Below are 23,525 nucleotides of genomic sequence, written 5' to 3' on the forward strand. Positions count from 1 at the left end.
ATTGAATAACAATTTTTAAGCTTCTCTAAATAAGTATATTAAATTCCAGTACCTACATGAGGTGGGGCACAAGGTTTGCGTGACTCAACCCAGGGTGGCGGCTGCAGTGTCGCTGGCCACGAGAGTAGCTCAAGAAAAGGGGGAGGTGCCAGGCCAAACGGTGGGATATGCGGCCTCCATGACCTCCGCCAGGGGACCCGACACTGCTATAGTGGTAAGTACCTCTGTTTTAAAATAATACTTTCACTTCAACTGAAATAAATTATACCATTATCTAGCCTTCATCGATAACTTTTTGTGAGTAATTGTGAACGGTGTTATATACCATGTGATAATCATAATGTCAGCTGATAAATACCTCTGCATGGACTAGGCCTCCCTTCCTCCAAGATCGCTACGATGACTGTTCTTACTCTACCCACATCAAAAGATTTTTCGCGACTTTGACTACCTAGTATTACCAGCTTTAATATCGCTAAGGGGAGCGCTCCATGGAGGAACCTAACGCAAAGGACTTCTGTTTTAACTTAGAAGGTGAAACCTCGATTTGATCAATGTTGCTATTGCCTGGCTAATTATTACTTCTTCGAAAAGAAGAGAAGAAGTGGCGAGTGAAACACGTCTTGCTTGTTCTATTGTTTCTGAAGATGTTAATGCCGTTAGCCCTAAGGCTTTTACAGGTTCATCGGTACTGGGTTCACGGAGCGGAAGGGTTCGTGGATCTTGCTTGTTTATTATTACACGTCGACTCTAGAAACTCCACGCGAAAAACGATAGCGCGTGGCAAACGACTGTTAGCGCCATCTATTAGCGGCCTGCGAACTAATAGCGTTTCGATATTAATATAATATTGTGAAATATTCAATGTAGTACTGAACAAATTTAATACGTATGCGGAAATGATTAGCATGTGTCATAAGAACAAATCACGATTTTAGTGCCTGCTAAATATTTCGGCCTTAGGCGATATCGTTTTCTAGCGTTAAGTGAAGTATAGTTCGAATTTAAAAGTCTCATTCGTCGAAAAAGGCACGCGAGAGTGATGTAGTTGGGGTAGAGGTGGCTTGGTTCTGGGGTCCTAGTACCTTGGGTTGAGTCTAGTCTGGCCAAGCTGATCTAAAGTGACCTTCAGAGACAACAAGAGGTAGCTTGGTTCTCGGAAATTTAGGTGAGACTACTCCATTGAGATGAAGCGTTTCAGTGGTGAGCAGCGTGTTTTGTGTAAAGGCTTATTAAGAAAATAGCGAATCACTTAATATTGTATGCATTTATTTCGTTTTATAGTTTAGATCCTGAATCAAAGGATGGAAAAAATAAAACACATGGATATTAATTTTGGCTCACTGCAAGACATAGGTCTCCCCCATAGATCTTCACAAATACCGCATCCAGACTTCCGGCGACCTTAACTATGTCGTGGGTTCACTTAAATCAAAGTGTAGTACTTACCCATGGCAGCCACTCGAAATTTTTCGAATTACATGTCCAAACGATCTTAAAAATCTTCAATTCTTCAATATATTCATCTAGCTAGGCGTTCTTCCTGTTTGTATTAATTATATGAAAATTTTAAAATATCCTATAATTAAAATACTTTACAAGGTTTACGTTGGCGTAGTGCCAACTAATGGTTCTCGAAGCAGGCCACGGTCTCGGCTGTTAACGAGAAAATTGAATAGAAAAAACTTCAACTGTCGAGTGTATAATGAATTTGATAAAAAATAAAACAATGTAATAAACGCCGTGGGTGACAAAAAGATTCGTAGTAGTATCTACAATGTACTATGTACTAAAATATGACAATAAACAGGAATTGTGAAAAATACCCAACGAGACGATATATGGAAGGAAGGTATGGAAAAAAATGACGAAATTATAATTTAAATAAAGAGCCTGTCCACCTATGATAGGAGTCGTACGAGAGACCCCAAAAAACGGAGCCTTTTAAAAAAAATACTTTATACTAAGATTGCTGTGGTGGCAATACAATCGTTAACTTGATAGTTTAAAGTTGATTGTATCGTTTAACCATTTCGATAATCTAGGAGAAGGAGGCTGATTGCCCTTACTTATTCTCTGTTGATGTTGTTGCTGTTAGTTCGAAGGCTTTTACAGCTTCATCGGAGCTGAGGTCACGGAGCGAAAGGGTCCGTGAACTTAAAACTAACGTCTGTAACACAGCTATCGACGACATACTAGAATAACGTAGCATAATTTCTATTTTATTTTCCAATTCTCCTGAAAAGTTTATGTAAATACTGTTTAAAAAAGTTAGGTGATTTTGTTTATGAAATGTAAATTCTTTATATATTTTACTATACCTATTTATTTTATAACTACGTGTAGGTAAGCTAACATTGATTTAATTTATTTCAGTTCATGACCGAGGGTGTGTTGCTACGGGAAATGTTCGCATCGCCCCTTCTAATGCAGTACACGTGTATCGTTCTAGATGAGGTAAGTGTATATATATATATACATATACAACATAACACCAAAGCTGTAATTGTAATGAAATTAGTAATATTAATAATAATAGATAGATAGAATATTAATAAAATTAATAATAGTTTGTTATATAAAATGGAATATAAAATGAAAGCTGAATACAATTTCACAAGAAAAGATCATGAGGTAGACCGGCCAAAAGATAGTGATGACCTTATGAAAGTTGTCGAAAATTCACGGTCAAGGTCAACCGGAGAAGATGCGGGAGGGTTAACCCTTCGTATGCCGCAACGTGGCGCCTGTCAGTGTCAGGAACGATTTTTTTTTAAAAGATAAATGAAATATTATTGTATATAATCCTGTGGTATGTAGTACATCCAGAGCAAGTAATTTTAAACTGTATTTTTAAGCTGATTCGATATAATGCAGCCTACTTTATTTCAGACAAATCTGATCCCTACGCACCCCGGGAAATTCGCTCAGATATGTCCATAGGCAGTTGACAGGTTAAGTCTCTTAATGTAAAATTACGGAAATTTAAACTTACCCTACATAAAAACATAAAATTCACAAATAATTGCATTTGTTATGAAATCTAAGATATAGCTTAATAAATGAATAAATAAAAATTAAATTTTTTATTTGTCAACTATACTGATATTCGATGTTCTCGGAATGAAATAAAATAAGCTGGACTTCCACTGTTTAAAATAATAAACGGCATGTAGTAGTGAAATCACTTACGTGTTAAAAAATGATTGTTGAGGGTAGAGGAATAATAAGTTTTGTTACTATTAATAATGATTAATGAATGAAAAACGCGATTGAAGCTATTTCAACTATATAAAGTTTTATCGATACATTGTTGTCACATAGATACATCACTATCGTGATGTGGCCACTTGGCTTGTCTTATCAGCTTGTAATGGTGCTGATATCATTACCACTTGTGATATCGCGATGAAATAAGCAGCTGCGAACTATAACACCTTATTAGCTTATAGCTTTAATTAAACTAGCAGAGCTCAAGCTATATCATTACGTGTTATGATAGGGCGCGAATTTAAATACCTATTGTATTCAAAATTTTTTGCTACCTTTATAAATCATTTTAATAATTAAATGTAGTGGTAAGGGGTTTTCAATTTTATTTAGTATTTTTAAGCACACAGCCTTAAGCAGATTGTGCGCCGTAGGAAATATTTTAAAATTAAGAGCTTTTTCAATATTCTTTTCGATTTCATGTGTACTTATCTTTCTACAATACTATATATAAGAATTTTTTAATGTTATGACGCCTACAAAGGAACACATAACAGAACCTTTATTTATACAACTTTTGATGTAGTTATAACTTATGTGTACTGCTGGTGTAACTAAACAAATAAAAGATGCGTGGGGCGGTACTACCATCGTACACTTTCGTAACTACGCGAAAACACGCAGTATTCACACTACAAACTATACTTCAACCACAGGCCGACGCTTTCGATCGTAGAACGCGGATTCGATTTCTTGGATACAATATAACGTAATTCACTCTTTTTGTATTATTTATATACGATTGTTGCTGCTCACGAACAAGTTTCAAGAGTAAGAAAAGGACCAATATTTAGCCACTTCCGCACATGCAGTGGAAGACGGGCAACAAAGTGCACCGCCCGCCAGCCCGCTGATAAAAGCGTATGCGGCAAACAATGCGAATTACACAACTGCCACCGTCAAATCACTCAACGCGTGTTTCACCCCTCCACGGGGCATCTTCAGGAGTTATGTTACACCGATTAGTGCCAAACACAGAGTGAGTACTCAGACTCACTCTGTGTTTGGCATGTGCGGATGTGGCTAAATATTGGTCCCTTTCTTACTTAGGATGGACTTCCGGAAGGTAACGCCTGATTCCATTAAAGTTTCCAGAGGATGGATAGCAGCGTCCTCTTCGTATCAGAATACCATATCGCCAACCCTACTGCCATGCGTGGCGATATCGTTGGGGGAGGCCTATGCCTTGTAGAGGGTGTTTATCGGCTGAAACCATATGAAAAAAAGTTGATTTGCTAAATATTGTGCTAATTAGTTGCATGATTGATCTTATGTGTCATTTGCCCTGTAAACATAAGACACATAGTTATGAGAGGTTGTCAACCTTTTAACTTTCTTATATACGTATGTTAAACTGACTTTAATTTTCAGTTTATTTTGCCTTCAAGGTTTGTTTCCACCACATATGTACGAATGAATACTCCTTTCTATAGTAGTAATTTAACTTAGACATTGAACGCCAAATTAATATTTATTTAATATCTAGATCACTAACGTAGAAATATACAATAAATATAAATATTTAGGTAAAGGCGAAAATTCGTAATTGATGTCACACACATGGAAACCTTGTATTACCATTTATCCAATTATATCCTTGTAGTTTACACTGACAGTCGCCAACAGACGGACATAAAAATCAGTGGGTAGTTATTAAATTAGACCACTAATTGGTCTGACGATGACATCTATTAATAGATGACATCATACAGGAATAGATCACCCAGGTGTTGCTCGGTCCCTGAATAACCATTTTTTGGAGAAACAATTCTTCCTGTACAATGCCTTTCGTATGAAAGGTATATGAACTTAACGTATGACAAATATATGATTCATTTCAGCCTATAGACATCCGCTATATCTATAGGGGATATACAGTAATTGCCACTATTGACAGGCAGGTTGACGATCGCATTGTAGCATTATGGTACGCAGAGGACCCTGCTGCCTACCCTCTGAAAACTTGTTTGTTAGTGGCTATTCTATATAATATACGTACTAAATGTGTATTATATAAGATTATATCTCGGGAATAGAACTCGAGACTAATTGGACTATTTCGAGGTCTGGAAAAAAAAAACGATGGGAAATGACCGTTTTATCAGACGGAGTGTTAGTTTGAAGGGGATGAAATTGATTTAAAGGTAATATAATATAAATTATAATAAATAATAATAATATAAAGAATTTATATTTTATTAACCAATTCACCACACTTTTTGATAATAGTAATATTTTAGTCTTATATTTATTCTCTATTAAATATTGACTTTTAACAATCAAGTGTTTATAAAATGTTTACTATGTGGGAGAGGTCGTTGAGTAAAAGTTCGTTGAACGTATAAGAAACTCTGTATTCAATATTGCTAGTCGATTTGGTTTTTGACTCTCTTCTTCATTGTTGTTTGTTTCTCGTGCTTCATTTGACTTCTTTATTTTACCGCTATATCTAAACATTTTGCGTAGTACAACTAGTGGGTGAGTGAACCCGCACAAGTATGTGTGTGGTAGGTACTGTGCGAGCGAGACAGCTTTAGGTATTAATATTTGGCTTACTATTGGCTGATTGTGCGATCCCCATTATCATGATATTCATTCATTTCTCAGGTCCACGAGAGAACACAATTGACCGATGTCCTCATGGGGTTATTAAAGAAGATTGCTAAAGTGAGTTGATGTGCTAATATAGCATGTATAACTGTATATATATAACATATGTAAATATTGGTTCAAATATAGAATTATGTAATTTATTTACTAGGCTAATGTTGCTAATGTTAGTATATGAAGAATATATAGATTATTAATAGATAGTAAAATAATAAAAAGAATGCCAATAAATAATAGGTATCTATGGGTTGAAACGACGCCGATGAGGACAATGTTGTGAATAGAGATTCTCTACAGATTTCCAAAAGGACTGGTTGGAAACGGAATTTATGTTTTCCGACGAGCAAAGTCATTGGTACATCTTATGGGTAGACGTACACTGAGATTGTTGGCCCGTGGTATCCTCTCCAAAAGCTTGAGGGCGTGGTCTTCACTCTAGAACCTTAAAAAACCAGCGGACCATCAGTTTTACTTCGTATATGGCCTGACCGCTGCCACTTCAGCCAATCCATTGGGCTATTTTGATTTGTTGGTAATTACTGATTGGATCTCATGTAAAAATTCTGGTCATGTCCCACTTTGAGGCTCGTTAAGCGACTCAGTTTTCCAACACGACCTGAAGTGAAAGACAATGTTATGGTACTGTAAGTAATTGCTAGGTAGCATATTTTAATTTTTTTTTATAAAAGATATTTAATAATAAGTGATAAAACATCGTAGAAACGGAAAAACCTGAAGCTCGTGATATCATCGGCGACGATGGACGCGGAGTTTTTGAGGGACTTCTTCAATCTCTCTGACAGAAAGGGGTCGACAGGGAAGAGTACATCCGTGATCATGTCGATGCAAGGTCGAACGCATCCGATCGATGTTTTCTACGCTCAAGGTACGTGTCATTGTCTAAAAATAGAATCTGTGAGTTAAAGGCTTTAGGGAAATTAAGTTGTCGGTGTATTAGATTTCAAATAAAAGTACATGGGAAGAGAAATTTTGTTTTAACAAGTTATACAGTAATTTTTTAATTTTCTTTTCATAAGAACGTTTCTTGTGCTTCAATAAATATGTATGAAAAATTAGTCGAATTTTATTCGACGGGCCTCATAAGAAGGCACAAGGTTACCTAGGGAACAGTGATAAGGGTTTCGTTGTGAGATATAATCAGAAATGATTTGCAGAAGAACCAAGGTCACTGACGTCGGAAGTGGCAGTGGGCGGGGCACATTGCTCGTGCAACCGGTAGCCTCTGGGGCTGAAAGGTTTTCAAGTGGCGTCCACGAGGTAAAAGCATCATGGATAGGCTCCCTATTAGGTAGACTTAGAGTGGCGATCAGAGCAGGATCTGTCATCGAGACGATCTTTAGGGAGACCTATACCTTGCAGTGGGCATCTATCAGCTGAAAAGTTTTGATTTATCTGATATCTTTACAGAACCGGTTCCGGACTATGTAAAGGCTACAGTGGACGTGGTCATCAAAATCCACGAGAACGAACCTTTTGGAGACATACTAGCCTTTCTCACATCGCAGGTGGGTAGAGAGCTTGACGAAGGTTATATACAGGGAGATTACATAAGTGTATTATCTTTATAGGGGGTGAAAATATAGCTCATTTATCAGTGAAAAGATTTGAGGTTTTTATACCAAATTCAAATCACTCTATACAAAATGATCACTCTGAAACTGTTGGAGCTGGCAAGGTTCATCGATGTGGCGAATACGGCGACCACCGCACAGATACTGGCGTACAACCTGAGGGTAATAACAATATGGAGTAGGGACGAAGGAGTGGTTGCAAGAAACGCAATCTTAACATTGTTAGGGCTTGGTTAAAAATAAACATGACACCAATTATTTTAAAAAAATAGTTAGTCAACTTAAATTTAGTTCTAAAAGCTTATGGTTTAAGTTAGGAAATAGTTTAAGAGACTTAATAAACACTGTAACATGCAAAAACGTAAGAATAGAAAAAAAATTAAATATTAAACGTAAATGTAAGGCAGGGACGCTAATGTCTGTGGAATATAGATCCTAACGAACCAAAAAATTAAACTATTGCAAAATGAAGAATTTACATCTGTCTGTACAAAGGGACAGATATATTATGTATAAATCCTAATTCTGAAAAGTTTTTTCTTATTACATAATCATTAAATATTTAATGGAATCCGACGTTACCTAGCGGAAGTCCATCCTAAGTAAGAAAAGGACCAATATTTAGCCACTTCCGCACATGCAGAGGTAGTCGTGCAACAAAGTTGACATTGTGTTTGGCACTAATCGGTGTAACATAACTTCTGAAGAGAAGATGTCCCGTGGAGGGGTGAAACACGTGTTGAGTAATTTGGCGGTGGCGGTTGTGTGATTCGCATTGTTTGCCGCATACGCATTTTTCCGCGGGCTGGCGGGCGGTGTACTTTGTTGCACGACTACCACTGCATGTGCGGAAGTGGCTAAATATTGGTCCTTTTCTTTCATAATCATTACGTTGTTTATTACTACTACAACCGTTGACTTTTGTATAAGTGTACCATATATTTTCACACTTTTTCACATGTAATCATCTTGTATATGAAATTATCAATATGTAAATATGTATGAGTTTATTTTTATGTTAATAAATGTATGCGATTGCATGTATGTGTTTATATAAATCATACATTAGTGAAAGTATATCGGAGTTAATATTCCAGGAGGAGATCCTCGCAGCGCTGGAAACACTCCAGACGTACGCGGAGACTAACAACGAACAGAATAAATACCGAAAGCACTTCCCCAGCGGTATGCAGGCGGCGGATCTACGTGTCTTGCCCATGTACGGCAGCCTACCTTACTACCGTCAGATCCAGGTGTTCCAGATGGCAGACAGGAACGTCAGGAAGGTGGTGTTGGCAACAAACATAGCGGAGACCAGCATTACTATTCCTGGGATCGTATATGGTAAGATGTTACTGCGACGCATCATATGCTAAAAAATTTACGCCCACTGAAAGGCGTGGGCCTTCCCCAAAGATCAGGGATTTCCCGGGACCATTATTATGTTGTCGGTCTACCTAGTGGGGGGTACCTCCTCAGGTCCACCGGTTCATTCATCGCCACTTGAGAACCTTTCGGTCTCAACGGCCTGTCCACTGTCACTTCAGATGAACAATTCTTTGAGCTACGTCTAGGATTTTGGTTCTTCTATGGATTTTATTTCTGATTCGATATAGATAATAATAATTATACACCCTAAACTGTCATCTTCATGTCTCTCATCTCCATCCAACGGTTGCCTAGTAGTAGTAGAGATCGCCTCAATCGATAAGACTGCCTCTTGTACTTGTAAGTAAATTGTTGCTTTATTTTATTTTTCATCAACGGTGGAAAATAAAGTGTAAATATATAAATAAATAATATTTTTATCATGTTTTGTTTTTAGTGCAGGTTATTGTTATTTGTTTTAATTTCTGTAATATGAATAATTGTTCTGTATGTTTAATTATGTGTGTGTGTGTAATAATTATTCATCTTATATACGTAGTTACGTTGAACTGACTGTTCTTCATACTTTCCCATATATCTTTCAAAAAGCTGCTATGTGTAGTTCTCTGGAAGCTTGAACTTTGCGTAAAATTTATAGTCTCCTTTCTAGTTAAAGGACTTCCAGTTCTTGATTGGTGATAGGTATAAAAGCTTTAAGTTTTCACGCGGATTTCCTATCACCGTGTATAAAGTGATCACTCTAAAATATGTTATACTAATTTAGTTTTTCTATTGTAATTCGAACGGGCAATAACTTCGGTCGTTACAAAGACTTCAAGGATAGATAGTAAACTATAATTAATTTTAATATGTAGTAATCCGGATTTTGAAAATAAGTTTTCTTTACTATACGGTTTACCATACATTAATCGACAAATAGGCTATATATTTACCCCTCTAAAGCTTTTATACTCATAACTAATCACCCCATATAAAAGAATGGATATTGTTATAGCACTAATATTCCTTATATCTTGCGGTCTAATGACAAAAGTCGGGAATAGATCAGGGTGTGATGGAAACATGACAATAAATTCCAGTGATTGACTGCGGATTCCACAAGCTGCCGTACTTTGACCCAGCTGTGGGCGTGGAGTCGGTGTGTGTGACAGCCATATCGAAGAATAATGCAACGCAGAGAGCTGGTCGCGCAGGAAGAACGGCCCGAGGCAAGTGTTATAGGTAAGACACATTCTTCCTCCTTGCGTCGTATTCCTTATATTGAGATCATGATCCTTTTTGAAAAGCTAATCACATACTGTGTTATGCCATCTCTGCAGACATTTCTTATTTGAATAGGCACTTTTGCTGATATTGTATCCTAATAGGCACTTTCAACGAAATTCTTCTTCGAATAGGCACATAAAATTTTTAACGTTATAAATAGTTAGCTACCACCGGCACGGAATGCTGATCTGAAAAGGGACGACCAAAAAAGCAACTGTTGCCCTTTTTAAAATTAATTTTTGATGTGTACTTTATAATATGAACCATGTTAAAAAGTCAACAAACCAAGTTTCAAATATTTAGTTAAACTAAAAACTATCTTATGCTGTAAGATTTATTTTATAATAAACTTTTAATTTTAGATTTAAAGCTTAGAAGGGGAAAGTCGTGTGTGAGATGTGTTTTAGAACTATATTTACGTATTCCCTAACCACCATACATACATATGTATATATATGTATGTTTATAAAAAATTCTTATTGAAATTCTACGGGAGAGGACTATGGCCAATTACGGAAGTGGTGCTGATGAAATAATGATCACGATGACAACCATCATTAGATGATCATAATCTTGAAATTATTTGTCATAATTTGATTCTTTGTATAAAACACTTGAAACAAACTAGTAGCTTTACACCATGGAACTTAGTAACGACTTCTTTCCCCTCTTTTTAGACTGTACACAGAGGTGGAGTACGAGAAACTACCAGCATCAGTCCCTCCGGAGATGTGTAGAAGCGACCTCTCTGGGATGCTTTTACAGTTGAAAGCGCTCGGCATACACAACGTGCTCAGGTACTCTATATTTATGTTACTTTATTTTACATTTTTTTAAACTGTGTCCACTGATGGACACAGGAATCCCCCATGGATTTCCAATAGGACTTAAACTGGACTGTAATTGTCGTCGGAAGATACTGGATGTAGTCCAGGTCATATGTACACTATGTGTGGACGGTGTGCACTCCAGAACTTTAAAGCCCCGGTGATCTATTCTGTGGGTTATGTGGCTGCCCATTGCTACTTCAATTTGCCAATCTGCTGGACTAGTATTTGTGACCCTGCGGTGGACTAGACCGACAGACATATTAAAAATTATAATTGTAGCTAAATGCTTTAAAGGAGAAATCAAATAGGAATTATAAAAGAAAATGCGAAGAAGGATTTAAAATAAAATGTATAAAAAATGTAATGGTGTAAAAACCGTGGCGAAGGGTGGAAGGCGATGAAAATGTTAAGGAAGAAAGAAGATAGGATGCCATATATTGTGAAAGGCGAAAGAAGAAATATGAGTTAAACTATGCTGAAAAACTTAGTGAAATTAAAGTCCTTGTTTCAAAAGTTGTCATAAAAAATACTTATGTTTGTCTACGGACCTCTTTATCGCTGATTCGATTTTATAAAGAAATACTGAACCTGGCTTTTCTATTGAGTTGAAAGGCTGACAGCTTACAAATGAAAGCCTATATATTTGTAATTAATATTAAAAATAGGTTAGGTTTATACTCTACAAGTTTGCTATTGCAGAGAACTAAGACTTGCGAACATAGGTCGCGGGATCCAATACCGAGACACAAGCTTATATAATTCACAATTTGTGCAAGAATAGTGTAGGATTGCAACTGCCAACAAATAAATTTCTAGAGTACAGATAGCAGCGCCCTCTACGTACCATAATACCGTACTGCTATTGACATCCCGAATACCAAGTGTGGCGATTATACTATATCCCCTCATAGATATCTTTGCGCGGCTTTGTCTTGCACTGAGCATTTAACGGCTGACTTGATGAAGCAATACTAAGCTAAATCTAGCTTTATGATGATGAAGAGTGGTCTCAGTTTCGCTTACGTCAATAACAACATCTTTTTATACTTAACAATCAGACTAACAGTGTATTATGGTATCCGAATGCTCCGGCGGTTCAACCAACACTATGCGCCGTGAGTGGTTGCTGTACCATCAACAAAACTTAGAAATATTGCCCTACTCGCCACTTTTAATTCTTAAAATTAAGGTGAGCTACTAATTATTTGTCGAACCCGCTATAATTAATATTTAATCGTCATTCCAATAGTAAGATTTCCATTGTTGAATATCCATTCCACATTTCCAATAGCACCAGTTGGAAGAGAGCAGCATCATTAGTGTAGGTCAAAAAATTATATAAACAAAATAATTGTAGTATCATAGCTCCAATCGATAATGTCTAATATCTTAAATATATGGCACCAAGGTTCACATTCCCCACACCACCGCCAGCAAGGAGTCTACTATCAGGGTTAGAGACACTGTACGCCCTGGAAGCGATCGATAAGGAAGGGTCATTGACCCCAGGGGCAGGGGAGATCATGGCAGAACTTCCTTTGAGACCAATGAGTGCGAAGATGCTCTGTAATAGCGGTAAGTCTTACCTACTTTCATTATCAGTTGATAGACGCCCTCTGCAATACAATATTTAAGGACCCTGCTGCATCCTGGAGATGCCTTAACCTTAGATGCATTCAATATTCATTTAGCATTTCGGTTTAAGAGCGCGATACAGAATCGAACCTAGACTTGGTCAGTTGCAATTGCCGGGCTAAGATAATTATCATTTTAGAAAGCGTTGGAGGAAGCGACAGAAGAAACTCTAGTATTTTATATCATAAGTCATCAAGTCATCATATATCATCAAGTTTATCTAAGTTATTTTACCAGGTGAGTTTGGTTGCATCGATGAGATGCTGTCCATCACTGCCATGCTTCAGGTGGACGGTGTGTTTGTCAAGCAGGGAAGTGGAAAAGGAAACATCGCTGCCAGAATCTCTAGAAGAAATAACTTCGAGGTAGCTTAAATAAAATATTACTTGTTATATTGTTGTTATAATATATATATTTGATATATAGGTGCGAAAGAAGACACCTTATTTTGTATTTGTCATTTTTGAAAGTAGTCTCTCAGGATATAGGAAAGATACCAGAGAAGACATGTCAAATATCAGGATATTTACAATAATATAACTTTATGTATGTTTATTACAGTTTGTATTTTGCGACCCACTTAGTTTTTAGAGCATGTCACCGTTGGTGTAATACATTAATATAGTGTACTGTAATGAATTTCAAAAATAATTAACTCGTACTGTTAACATCTCTCATTTTATGTTACTAATTTTAATGGAAAAATATTTTTTTTTGTTAATACAATCATCAAAAATAATTACAAACTCCATTGAGATTCTTGTTACTTATTCTCAGTAGGTGCCGCGTTATGAACTAACGTAAACTTAATTTTACTGTGACAGTTATAGGTGAATGTAAATACTATCTTATATAATAAAGTTTCTTTGACGTCGATCTTTATAATGTCCTTTGCAACGTGTAGACCTACATTCAGCGACTTGCTATATCTTCCATCCACCTAGTGTGTAATCCATCTACGCCGCGTCTACCGGCCCGTAATTGCCACTTGAGAACTGTTATATATATATATATATATATATATATATATATATATATATATATATATATATATATATATATAATCTTTCACTAAAAGAAAGAACTAAAAATGTAATGGTCAAGAGTCGACGGCAGTTCGGGAAGAACAACAAACTCAATACGACTCATTACATTCATGGGCCGATAGACACGGTGCGAACTTTAGAAATATATCTATATTTCACGATAACAGCGTAATCTCTAAAACGACTATCTTACCTACCTCCACCGCATACAAACTTGTAATATGGACCGTTTATTTTGAAGGTGGGGTAAGTCCATTTACAGCACATAAATATTTGTTATCGTAGTCTAATTAGCCAAAAACATACATATAAAAACAAATTAAATGTTGATAAAACAATAGAAACAATGCCAGACCTCATATAATTTGCCTGTATATTTAAATCAACAAATATAAAAAGTAACCTTTAATTTTCTCGAAACAAAAGAAAATGGACTTACACCACTTTCAAAATAAACGGTCTTTATGTTAAATGACAACACAGGTAGCGGAAGGAGATATCATCATGTACCTGAATGTAATGGATGCGTATCTTCGGATACGTTCCAGCGATAGCTCAAAAACCCAGCGCGCTTGTAAAGACTGGTGCCAGAGGATGTACGTCAACCATAGAGTAATGGAGAAGGTATGTAAGAACATTTTCATCACCATCATCATCATCATCATTTTAACTAAGCTGCACAATTAATTTGTTTCCCTGTACTATGTGTTTTTATAGCCCCTGTTATTGGGGACCTTTTGTAGTCCTTATCTAGTTGTAGGGCAGGGTTTGACATTCTTTAATGGTTTCTTTACTTTCTTTTCCTTTTATTCCTGTACTCTTCTATCATTCTTCGTATGATCTATTTTTACTCTTCTTTCATTCTACTCTGTACTCTACTTCTCTGTACTCTGTACTTCTACATTGTACTCCTGGTACATATTTCAAAAAATCATTAAATTTTAAATATCGTTAGTGCTATTGTACAGATCTATAAATGACGTGAATATTATTTGCAATTACAGGCATACGAGATACGACAGAGTTTAGAAAAACTGATAAAGGATAAGTTCAAAATGGTCGACAAAATATTCGAGGGATCGGATTTGGGCACTGGTAATTTTTTATTATTAATTAATTTAGTATCCACTTATATCTAGTGCTTACACACTGTAAGAGCTCGCTCGTAAGTAAATATTGTCTGTACATTATAAAAGCTAGCTCTTAATTAGTACCCATAGGCAGTGTCCATACAATATAAGACTTCGTTTATAAGAAGTTTCCATATATTACTAGCTGATCCCGCAAACGTTGTTTTGCAAAAAAAATTGATATTTTAATTTACAAATAAAAAATAAGGGTTGATCGTAGAGGGGTGAAAATTTATGGTTGTATGTATTCTTGTATGCTGTATCATAAAACAATAAAAACAAAAAATTTCGTTAAAAAATAAAAAAAAAAATTTAAGTGTGGACCTTTATCACTTAGGGGTATAGAAAATAGATAGTAGTCGATTCTCAGACCTACTGAATACGCATATTAAAATTGGTAAAAATCAGTCAAGCCGTTTCAGAGGAGTTCAAGTTCGAACACCGTGATACGAGAATTTTATATATTAGATTAGAGCTGCTCTTAGGTGATGCCCACATATTGTAAGAGCTCGCTCATAGGTTGTGCCCATATATTGTGTGAGCTCGCTCATATGTAGTTCGCACACATTGTAAGACCTCGCACACTACTTATGAGTATCTATGCATACCAGCACCTCGCTCATAAGTAGTGTCCATACATTTTAACAATAATTTTAATAAGTCAGTCATTGATATTTGTTTAGCTAGGCTTATAAAGAGTGTATTTTATAGTTAATTTAAAATGTAATAATTTATTTCAATTTGAAAGGAAAAGTTCTTGTTGAACCGCTAATGGTCATTTGCAGGTAGATGTCGCAGGGTGATGAAGTGCGTTGTCTCCGGTCTATTCCCGCAGGCTGCCTACCTGGGTGCGGGCGCTTACCGGGGTATCCGAGGAGCTGAACTCCATATCAGCCCCGATAGCTGTCTGTACCATGCCCAGCAGCCTAAGTGGTGAGTATTACGACAGATTCGAGGAATGTGGGAGTGGATTGGCTACATAACGCATGTTTATTATCATCATTATCATTCCAGTCGTACGACGTCCACTACTGGGCATATTTAAGATGTAATAATTGTAACAATCAGTGCGGTGCATAATAAATTATTATTTATTATCTGTCCATGTCATCATTTCCGAGTCATCACATACAAGAATTAAGGTTAAGACCATTTGTTTTGCATTGTTAGCATTAATTTTTTCAAGTTTGAGGGTGCAGAGAAAAATTGGCGCTTAGTTTAGATCTAGTTCATAAGTAGTCTATACTTATTATAAGACCTAGTTTATAAGTAGAATTGAGCGGTATTACTTATGAACGTGAGTACAATGTAATTAAATAGTATCCATACATTGTAAGACCTTACTTATAAGTAGTGACCGCATATGGTAAAATCTCGTTCATAAGAAATACCCTCACATTGTAAGAGTTCGCTCATAAGTGGCGTCCAAACATTTAAGATCTCAATCATAAGTATTGTCCATAAATTTAAGATATTGCTCATAAGTAGCGTGTATACATTGTAGATCATAGTTCCTGAGTATAGTTCACATACTGTAAAACCTCGCTTATAAGTAGTTCCATCACATTGCTAGATCGCACTTATAAGTAATACCCTCATAATGTAAGAGCTCGCTCATAAGATCTTACACGTAGATAGTTTCCACATATTGCAAGACATCGCTCATAAGTGGTGTCCACACTGTGAGACCATGCTCTTAGATAGTGTCAACACACTGTAAGAGTTTGCTCATAGATATTGCCTAACTTGAGAAGACCTCATTCATGAGTAGTATTCTCACATTTTAAGACCTCGCTCATAAGTGATGTCCACACTGTAAGACCATGTTCATAGATAGTGTCAACACATTGAAAGACCATGCTCATAGATAGTGTCAACACACTGAAAGACCATGTTTATAGATAGTGTCAAAATACTGTAAGAGTTTGCTCATAGATATTGCCTAACTTGAGAAGACCTCATTCATGAGTAGTATTCTCACATTTTAAGACCTCGCTCATAAGTGATGTCCACACTGTAAGACCATGCTCATAGATAGTGTCAACACATTGAAAGACCATGCTCATAGATAGTGTCAACACACTGAAAGACCATGTTTATAGATAGTGTCAAAATACTGTAAGAGTTTGCTCATAGATATTGCCTAACTTGAGAAGACCTCATTCATGAGTAGTATTCTCACATTTTAAGACCTCGCTCATAAGTGATGTCCACACTGTAAGACCATGCTCATAGATAGTGTCAACACACTGTTAGCGTTAGCTCATAGATATTGCCTTACTTTGGAAGACCTCTTTCAAGAGTAGTATTCTTACATTTTAAGACCTCGCTCATAAGTGATGTCCACACTGTAAGACCATGCTTATAGATTGTGTCATCACACTGTAAGAGTTTGCTCATAGATATCGCCTAACTTTGGAAGACCTCGTTCATGAGTAGTATTCTTACATTTTAAGACCTCGCTCATAAGTGATGTCCACACTGTAAGACCATGCTCATAGATAGTATCAACACACTGAAAGACCATGCTTATAGATAGTGTCAACACACTGTAAGAGTTTGCTGATAGATATTGCCTTACTTTGGAAGACCTCGTTCATGAGTAGTATTCTTACATTTTAAGACCTCGCTCATAAGTGATGTCCACACTGTAAGACCATGCTCATAGATAGTATCAACACACTGAAAGACCATGCTTATAGATAGTGTCAACACACTGTAAGAGTTTGCTGATAGATATTGCCTTACTTTGGAAGACCTCGTTCATGAGTAGTATTCTTACATTTTAAGACCTCGCTCATAAGTGATGTCCACACTGTAAGACCATGCTCATAGATAGTGTCAACACACTGAAAGACCATGTTCATAGATAGTGTCAACATATTGTACGAGTTTGCTCATAGATATTGCCTAACTTGAGAAGACCGCATTCATGAGTAGTATTCTCACATTTTAAGACCTCGCTCATAAGTGATGTCCACACTGTAAGACCATGCTCATAGACAGTGTCAACACGCTGTAAGACCTTGCTCATAGATATTGCCTTACTTTGGAAGACCTCGTTGATGAGTAGTATACTTACATTTTAAGACTTCGTTCATAAATGATGTCCACACTGTAAGACCATGCTCATAGATAGTGTCAACACACTGTAAGACCTCGCTCATAGATATTGCCTAACTTTGGAAGACCTCGTTCATGAGTAGTATTCTTACATTTTAAGACCTCGCTCATAAGTGATGTCCACACTGTAAGACCATGCTTATAGATTGTGTCATCACACTGTAAGAGTTTGCTCATAGATATCGCCTAACTTTGGAAGACCTCGTTCATGAGTAGTATTCTTACATTTTAAGACCTCGCTCATAAGTGATGTCCACACTGTAAGACCATGCTCATAGATAGTATCAACACACTGAAAGACCATGCTTATAGATAGTGTCAACACACTGAAAGACCATGTTTATAGATAGTGTCAAAATACTGTAAGAGTTTGCTCATAGATATTGCCTAACTTGAGAAGACCTCATTCATGAGTAGTATTCTCACATTTTAAGACCTCGCTCATAAGTGATGTCCACACTGTAAGACCATGCTCATAGATAGTGTCAACACACTGTTAGCGTTAGCTCATAGATATTGCCTTACTTTGGAAGACCTCTTTCAAGAGTAGTATTCTTACATTTTAAGACCTCGCTCATAAGTGATGTCCACACTGTAAGACCATGCTTATAGATTGTGTCATCACACTGTAAGAGTTTGCTCATAGATATCGCCTAACTTTGGAAGACCTCGTTCATGAGTAGTATTCTTACATTTTAAGACCTCGCTCATAAGTGATGTCCACACTGTAAGACCATGCTCATAGATAGTATCAACACACTGAAAGACCATGCTTATAGATAGTGTCAACACACTGTAAGAGTTTGCTGATAGATATTGCCTTACTTTGGAAGACCTCGTTCATGAGTAGTATTCTTACATTTTAAGACCTCGCTCATAAGTGATGTCCACACTGTAAGACCATGCTCATAGATAGTATCAACACACTGAAAGACCATGCTTATAGATAGTGTCAACACACTGTAAGAGTTTGCTGATAGATATTGCCTTACTTTGGAAGACCTCGTTCATGAGTAGTATTCTTACATTTTAAGACCTCGCTCATAAGTGATGTCCACACTGTAAGACCATGCTCATAGATAGTGTCAACACACTGAAAGACCTTGTTCATAGATAGTGTCAACATATTGTACGAGTTTGCTCATAGATATTGCCTAACTTGAGAAGACCGCATTCATGAGTAGTATTCTCACATTTTAAGACCTCGCTCATAAGTGATGTCCACACTGTAAGACCATGCTCATAGACAGTGTCAACACGCTGTAAGACCTTGCTCATAGATATTGCCTTACTTTGGAAGACCTCGTTGATGAGTAGTATACTTACATTTTAAGACTTCGTTCATAAATGATGTCCACACTGTAAGACCATGCTCATAGATAGTGTCAACACACTGTAAGACCTCGCTCATAGATATTGCCTAACTTTGGAAGACCTCGTTCATGAGTAGTATTCTTACATTTTAAGACCTCGCTCATAAGTGATGTCCACACTCTAAGACCATGCTCATAGATAGTGTCAACACACTGTAAGTCCTTGCTCTTAAGTAATGTCGATAAATTTAAGACCGCGTTCATAAGTAGTATCTACTCATTGTAGAACATCGTTCATAAGTAGTGTCCGTATATTATGACCTCGCTCTAAGGTAGTGCCAATACATTTCTAGATCTCGCTCATAAGTAGTGTCCATAAATGTAAGAGCTCACTAATAAGTAGTATCTACATTCATCGTAGAACCTCGTTCATAAGTAGTGTCCATAAATTTAAGACCTCGCTCATAATTAGTGTCTGTATTTTGTAAGACCTCGTTCATAATTAGTACTATCATATTGTAAGAGCTTCCTCTTAAATAGTATAGTACACTGTAAGACCTCAGTCATAAGTAGTTTTCATAAATTGTAAAAGATCGCTCGTGTGTCCATACATTTGTTAGACCTCATTGATAGTTACTATCTACACATTGCCAGGATTATCATATTATATAGTGATTACACACACATAAAATTAGGTATAGACTTTTTGGTATTTACTTCTTATAGTTTTAAAGAGTGTATGTAGGTGTTTAATTAAGACCTGTTTGTGTTTACAGAGCTCTTTAAGTTGAATTTTCTACGGGATTGGTTTTCGTAGATGTGTAAGGAAGTTTTATTACTGGCAGATTTTGAAATGATTGAAATATCTATGTATATACAAAGAGGTGATTGTTTATAGGTGTAAAAGATTTTAAGGGTTTGAATGTATAGCTAATTTGACAATAAAATGCTTTAATAAATCCTTTATAGTGATATCTACACTTGTGAAATGCTTAATGTTAAAATCTTCAGGGTTGTGTTTGCGAGCGTTCAGAGTGCTGGCGACAAAAACTGTATGCGTGAGTTAATGACCATCGAGAGAGAGTGGTTGCTGGAAGTGGCTCCCCACTACTACAGAGAGAGTTGATAAAGTAAACTATTGTTATTGGTGAACTTGTATTCTTTACTTACCCGTCCATTCCATATTTTATTAATATCCATATTTGATAATTTATAGTGACAACATCGTGGTAAGAATGGTGAGTAAAATTGGTTGAAAACAAAATCAAATTGAATTTCTCTACAACATCCTTACGATTTAAAGCAAAGCAGGTTCGAAACGCGCCCTGAAAGAAGATCTTACAAAAAAACTCAGACGATGACTTTCGTTACCTACCCTCTAAATCTATATTATTTGGTATAAATGGGGGGTGGGGGGTATTTTGGATGAATACAAGATGCCTTCTCTGGGGAAAGGACAGGGTTATTTGAGATTTCTGCCTTCTAAAACTTCGTCGGGTTGCTGTGGATGATGATGGCCGTCCAACCTCAACGACCACGAACTGAATGCTCTTTAAGTCGCTTCTTCTAAAAGGCCTCTGCCTCTATATGTTAGACTAGATATTAGAATATGTGAACTCTGGTCTAAGGGTTGCCTATATGTGTCTGTTGATATCTACTTAATCTAACCATCCTTTTTCCTTTACTTGTCCTTCGTTACATTTCTTTACCTACCCTCTATTAGATATTCAGTTACATTGTTTTGTATACCTACACTTTATTCGACTTCCTATGACTAAATTATATTATTCACCCACCATTTGACTTTGAGTGGATGTTTTCTGTAAAGAACTTTCCATTCCATCTTCACTAACTTTATTTTCCTTATTTTCCCTACCTTAGATTTTTAGTGATTTTTTTTACCTAACTTGATTTTCAGTTTCATCATTTTCTCTCTTTCCTCCAATTAGACCATGATTAACTTTTCTCACATAGTAAATACCTAATATTAAACACGAGGTGTGAATATTATTCCACCATTCAGATCAGTAAGTATAACGTCAAAAGTAAGTAAATATTGTTTTTTCACTAACGACATCTATGTGTTTATGAAGGAAGCTTGTTTAAATGTAAGTTTCAATCAATTTCATTCTTATATGTTAAGATGGCGTTTATCCAACTATATGACAATAGTTACATTTGTCATGTAATATAATTAAAAAAAATTTTTTTGGCTAATTTCTTTGAAGCTACAAACATATCGCAGAACTGGTGAACCTAGTAAGCGACTCTTAACTACTGTCTTGGTTGACATGTGACTTCGAGCTTTAAAACGTCGACACAACGAACGGTGTGCCATTTGAAACGCCGTACGGCTATGGGAATTCTGTATGAAATTAATTATGCATGTTCATGGAATCTTGTAAACACAAGCATTCCGTATGGAACATACATTACATTTACTTCATACTTTATGCTATGTCTGCAATATCCCTTTTTCGAAGGTAAGTGAGGAGAAGTTACGTTAGTTATGTTGGCAAAGCTGTTAAACATTACTGTTTTTTTTTCTATGACAAATACAGAGTATTAGAATAGTTTCCAATCACTCTAAATAAAGTGATCAATCTGAAGCTTTATTGAAATGCGTCTGTTGGGACAAATAGTAAACAAAAGTTTAAAGCTTTTTCTTGCTGTCTTATCATAACGTTAGTTATTATTTCTGAAACCTTTGATTTTTGGATACATATACAGCAATCGAGTTATACATTCATCTCTTCTTAGCTTTTACACTATTAACCAAACAAAGTGTATAATATTTAAAAATGCTAGGTATTCCTGTGCTGGTCAGATATACTGACACATGACTATTTATATACATTGAAAATTATACGGGAGAACAAACACCCAACGACACACGACCTGTCATATCACAACACATCAATCAACCATGTTTATTAAAGTTTAATTGTGTCCAATTAAAATTGTTTACGTGCTTCGTCTTTAAGTCTGAGATTGCACGCCCTGTTATGACATGGGAAAAAAATATTTCTTTCACTGTTATAACTGCGTAATTTGATTCCTATACTTAGACGTAGATGGCTCTATTTAGTTATGATATTCAAATATAGATGGCGTTGGCTAGAAGTAAATGTCCTATCGCTGAATCGACATGTGATATATTTAAAGTTACTTTGTATAAAATATTCTATTTAATATATATTATAACATAGAAGTAAACATCCCAACAATAACATGTTGATTACCTTTCACTTTATGTTAAACTGTTAATTACTACGTTGTGTGGCTTGATGTGTAAATAATAACAGAGGTTTCGTTAATAAATGTAAACACGGCAATCTGTTACTTAGTTGCTTTTATTGTATTTATTACACATTGGCATACCTCACCCATAGATTTACAATAAGTTAGGATGCAGATTGCATCTTGTATCTTCCGACGACTTTAGCGAGGTGATCATATTGTGGATGCACGTCGCACCATGAGATATGAAACCTGTAGATATACAGCGTCATCACCACTTAACCGTAAGACACCACACTGGACATAGGCCAGCCGCAAAGATTTCGAATACATCAATACCTCACTTTGCGTGGATTTACGTCCAAAAAAAAACACGACGCAAATTAAAACGCCGTAAAGTGAATTAAGATTTTCTGTAGCAAACCATATAAAGATTGAAGATAGGTTCCCGGGTCACGAAAATACTAATTTTCAAAAAGAAAATTGAACAAAGCAAACAATTAAAAAAACGAAAATAATATTACTAGGCCAATTATTAAATTGGAATAATATTTAACTTTTTTTGTAACCAGAAACAACACGTAAAAATTTATCATTTTCTTTTTTAACACACTGCGTAATATAAACTGCACTATAAAATTAGCAAAACAAAGTGAAAATAAAACTATTCAAATTGTGTTGATTTTTAGTTAGAAAGGGAATCCCCGAGTTTTGATGGCATGGAGAAATTAGAAACAAAAGTTTTGCCATTTTTTAGAAAAAAAATTAAAAACTCGAACCCAAAACAACGCAACCTCGAAAATATAACGACGTACAGTGAAAATTAGTACTAATTAAGCAGCGAGGCACCTTCGAAAAAAATGCAAAATGAAACGACGCTAAGCGAGGTATTGGTGTAGTATTGGTTGAATACGTCCTAAATTCTGTGTGCCAATGACCGTATCACCATCGTCTCACCATCTTAAGAAAGAACGTCTTACGCTGCGGTTGCCGGTCCAAAGTTTCCACTCCAGAATATTTAGAACGAAACCGCCATCTGTTCTTCCCGCTATGTTGGCTGCCCACTGCCACTTAGTTGGTT

At 36.2% G+C, this 23,525-nt stretch overlaps 1 protein-coding gene across 1 annotated transcript in view; it reads left to right on the top strand.

The window, feature by feature from the left end:
- The window catches only part of LOC137924903 (probable ATP-dependent RNA helicase DHX35), a 52,376-nt gene extending 32,028 nt beyond the window's left edge, over nt 1–20,348 (top strand). The window contains exons 3-16 of the mRNA XM_068768295.1: nt 50–214; nt 2,377–2,457; nt 5,878–5,937; nt 6,601–6,766; nt 7,309–7,406; nt 8,570–8,816; nt 9,941–10,082; nt 10,805–10,924; nt 12,366–12,532; nt 12,830–12,957; nt 14,122–14,262; nt 14,643–14,733; nt 15,554–15,701; nt 20,216–20,348. Coding sequence (XP_068624396.1) covers nt 50–214; nt 2,377–2,457; nt 5,878–5,937; nt 6,601–6,766; nt 7,309–7,406; nt 8,570–8,816; nt 9,941–10,082; nt 10,805–10,924; nt 12,366–12,532; nt 12,830–12,957; nt 14,122–14,262; nt 14,643–14,733; nt 15,554–15,701; nt 20,216–20,330 — 1,869 coding nt within the window. The 3' untranslated portion in view covers nt 20,331–20,348. The remainder of the gene's footprint in view (nt 1–49; nt 215–2,376; nt 2,458–5,877; nt 5,938–6,600; nt 6,767–7,308; nt 7,407–8,569; nt 8,817–9,940; nt 10,083–10,804; nt 10,925–12,365; nt 12,533–12,829; nt 12,958–14,121; nt 14,263–14,642; nt 14,734–15,553; nt 15,702–20,215) is intronic.
- Nucleotides 20,349–23,525: the final 3,177 nt, after the last annotated feature.

The sequence above is a fragment of the Battus philenor genome, unplaced genomic scaffold (assembly GCF_028537555.1).
Source record: "Battus philenor isolate CCGP_79_NKW_IND1 unplaced genomic scaffold, ilBatPhil1.0.hap1 SCAF_25, whole genome shotgun sequence".
NCBI lineage: Eukaryota > Metazoa > Arthropoda > Insecta > Lepidoptera > Papilionidae > Battus > Battus philenor.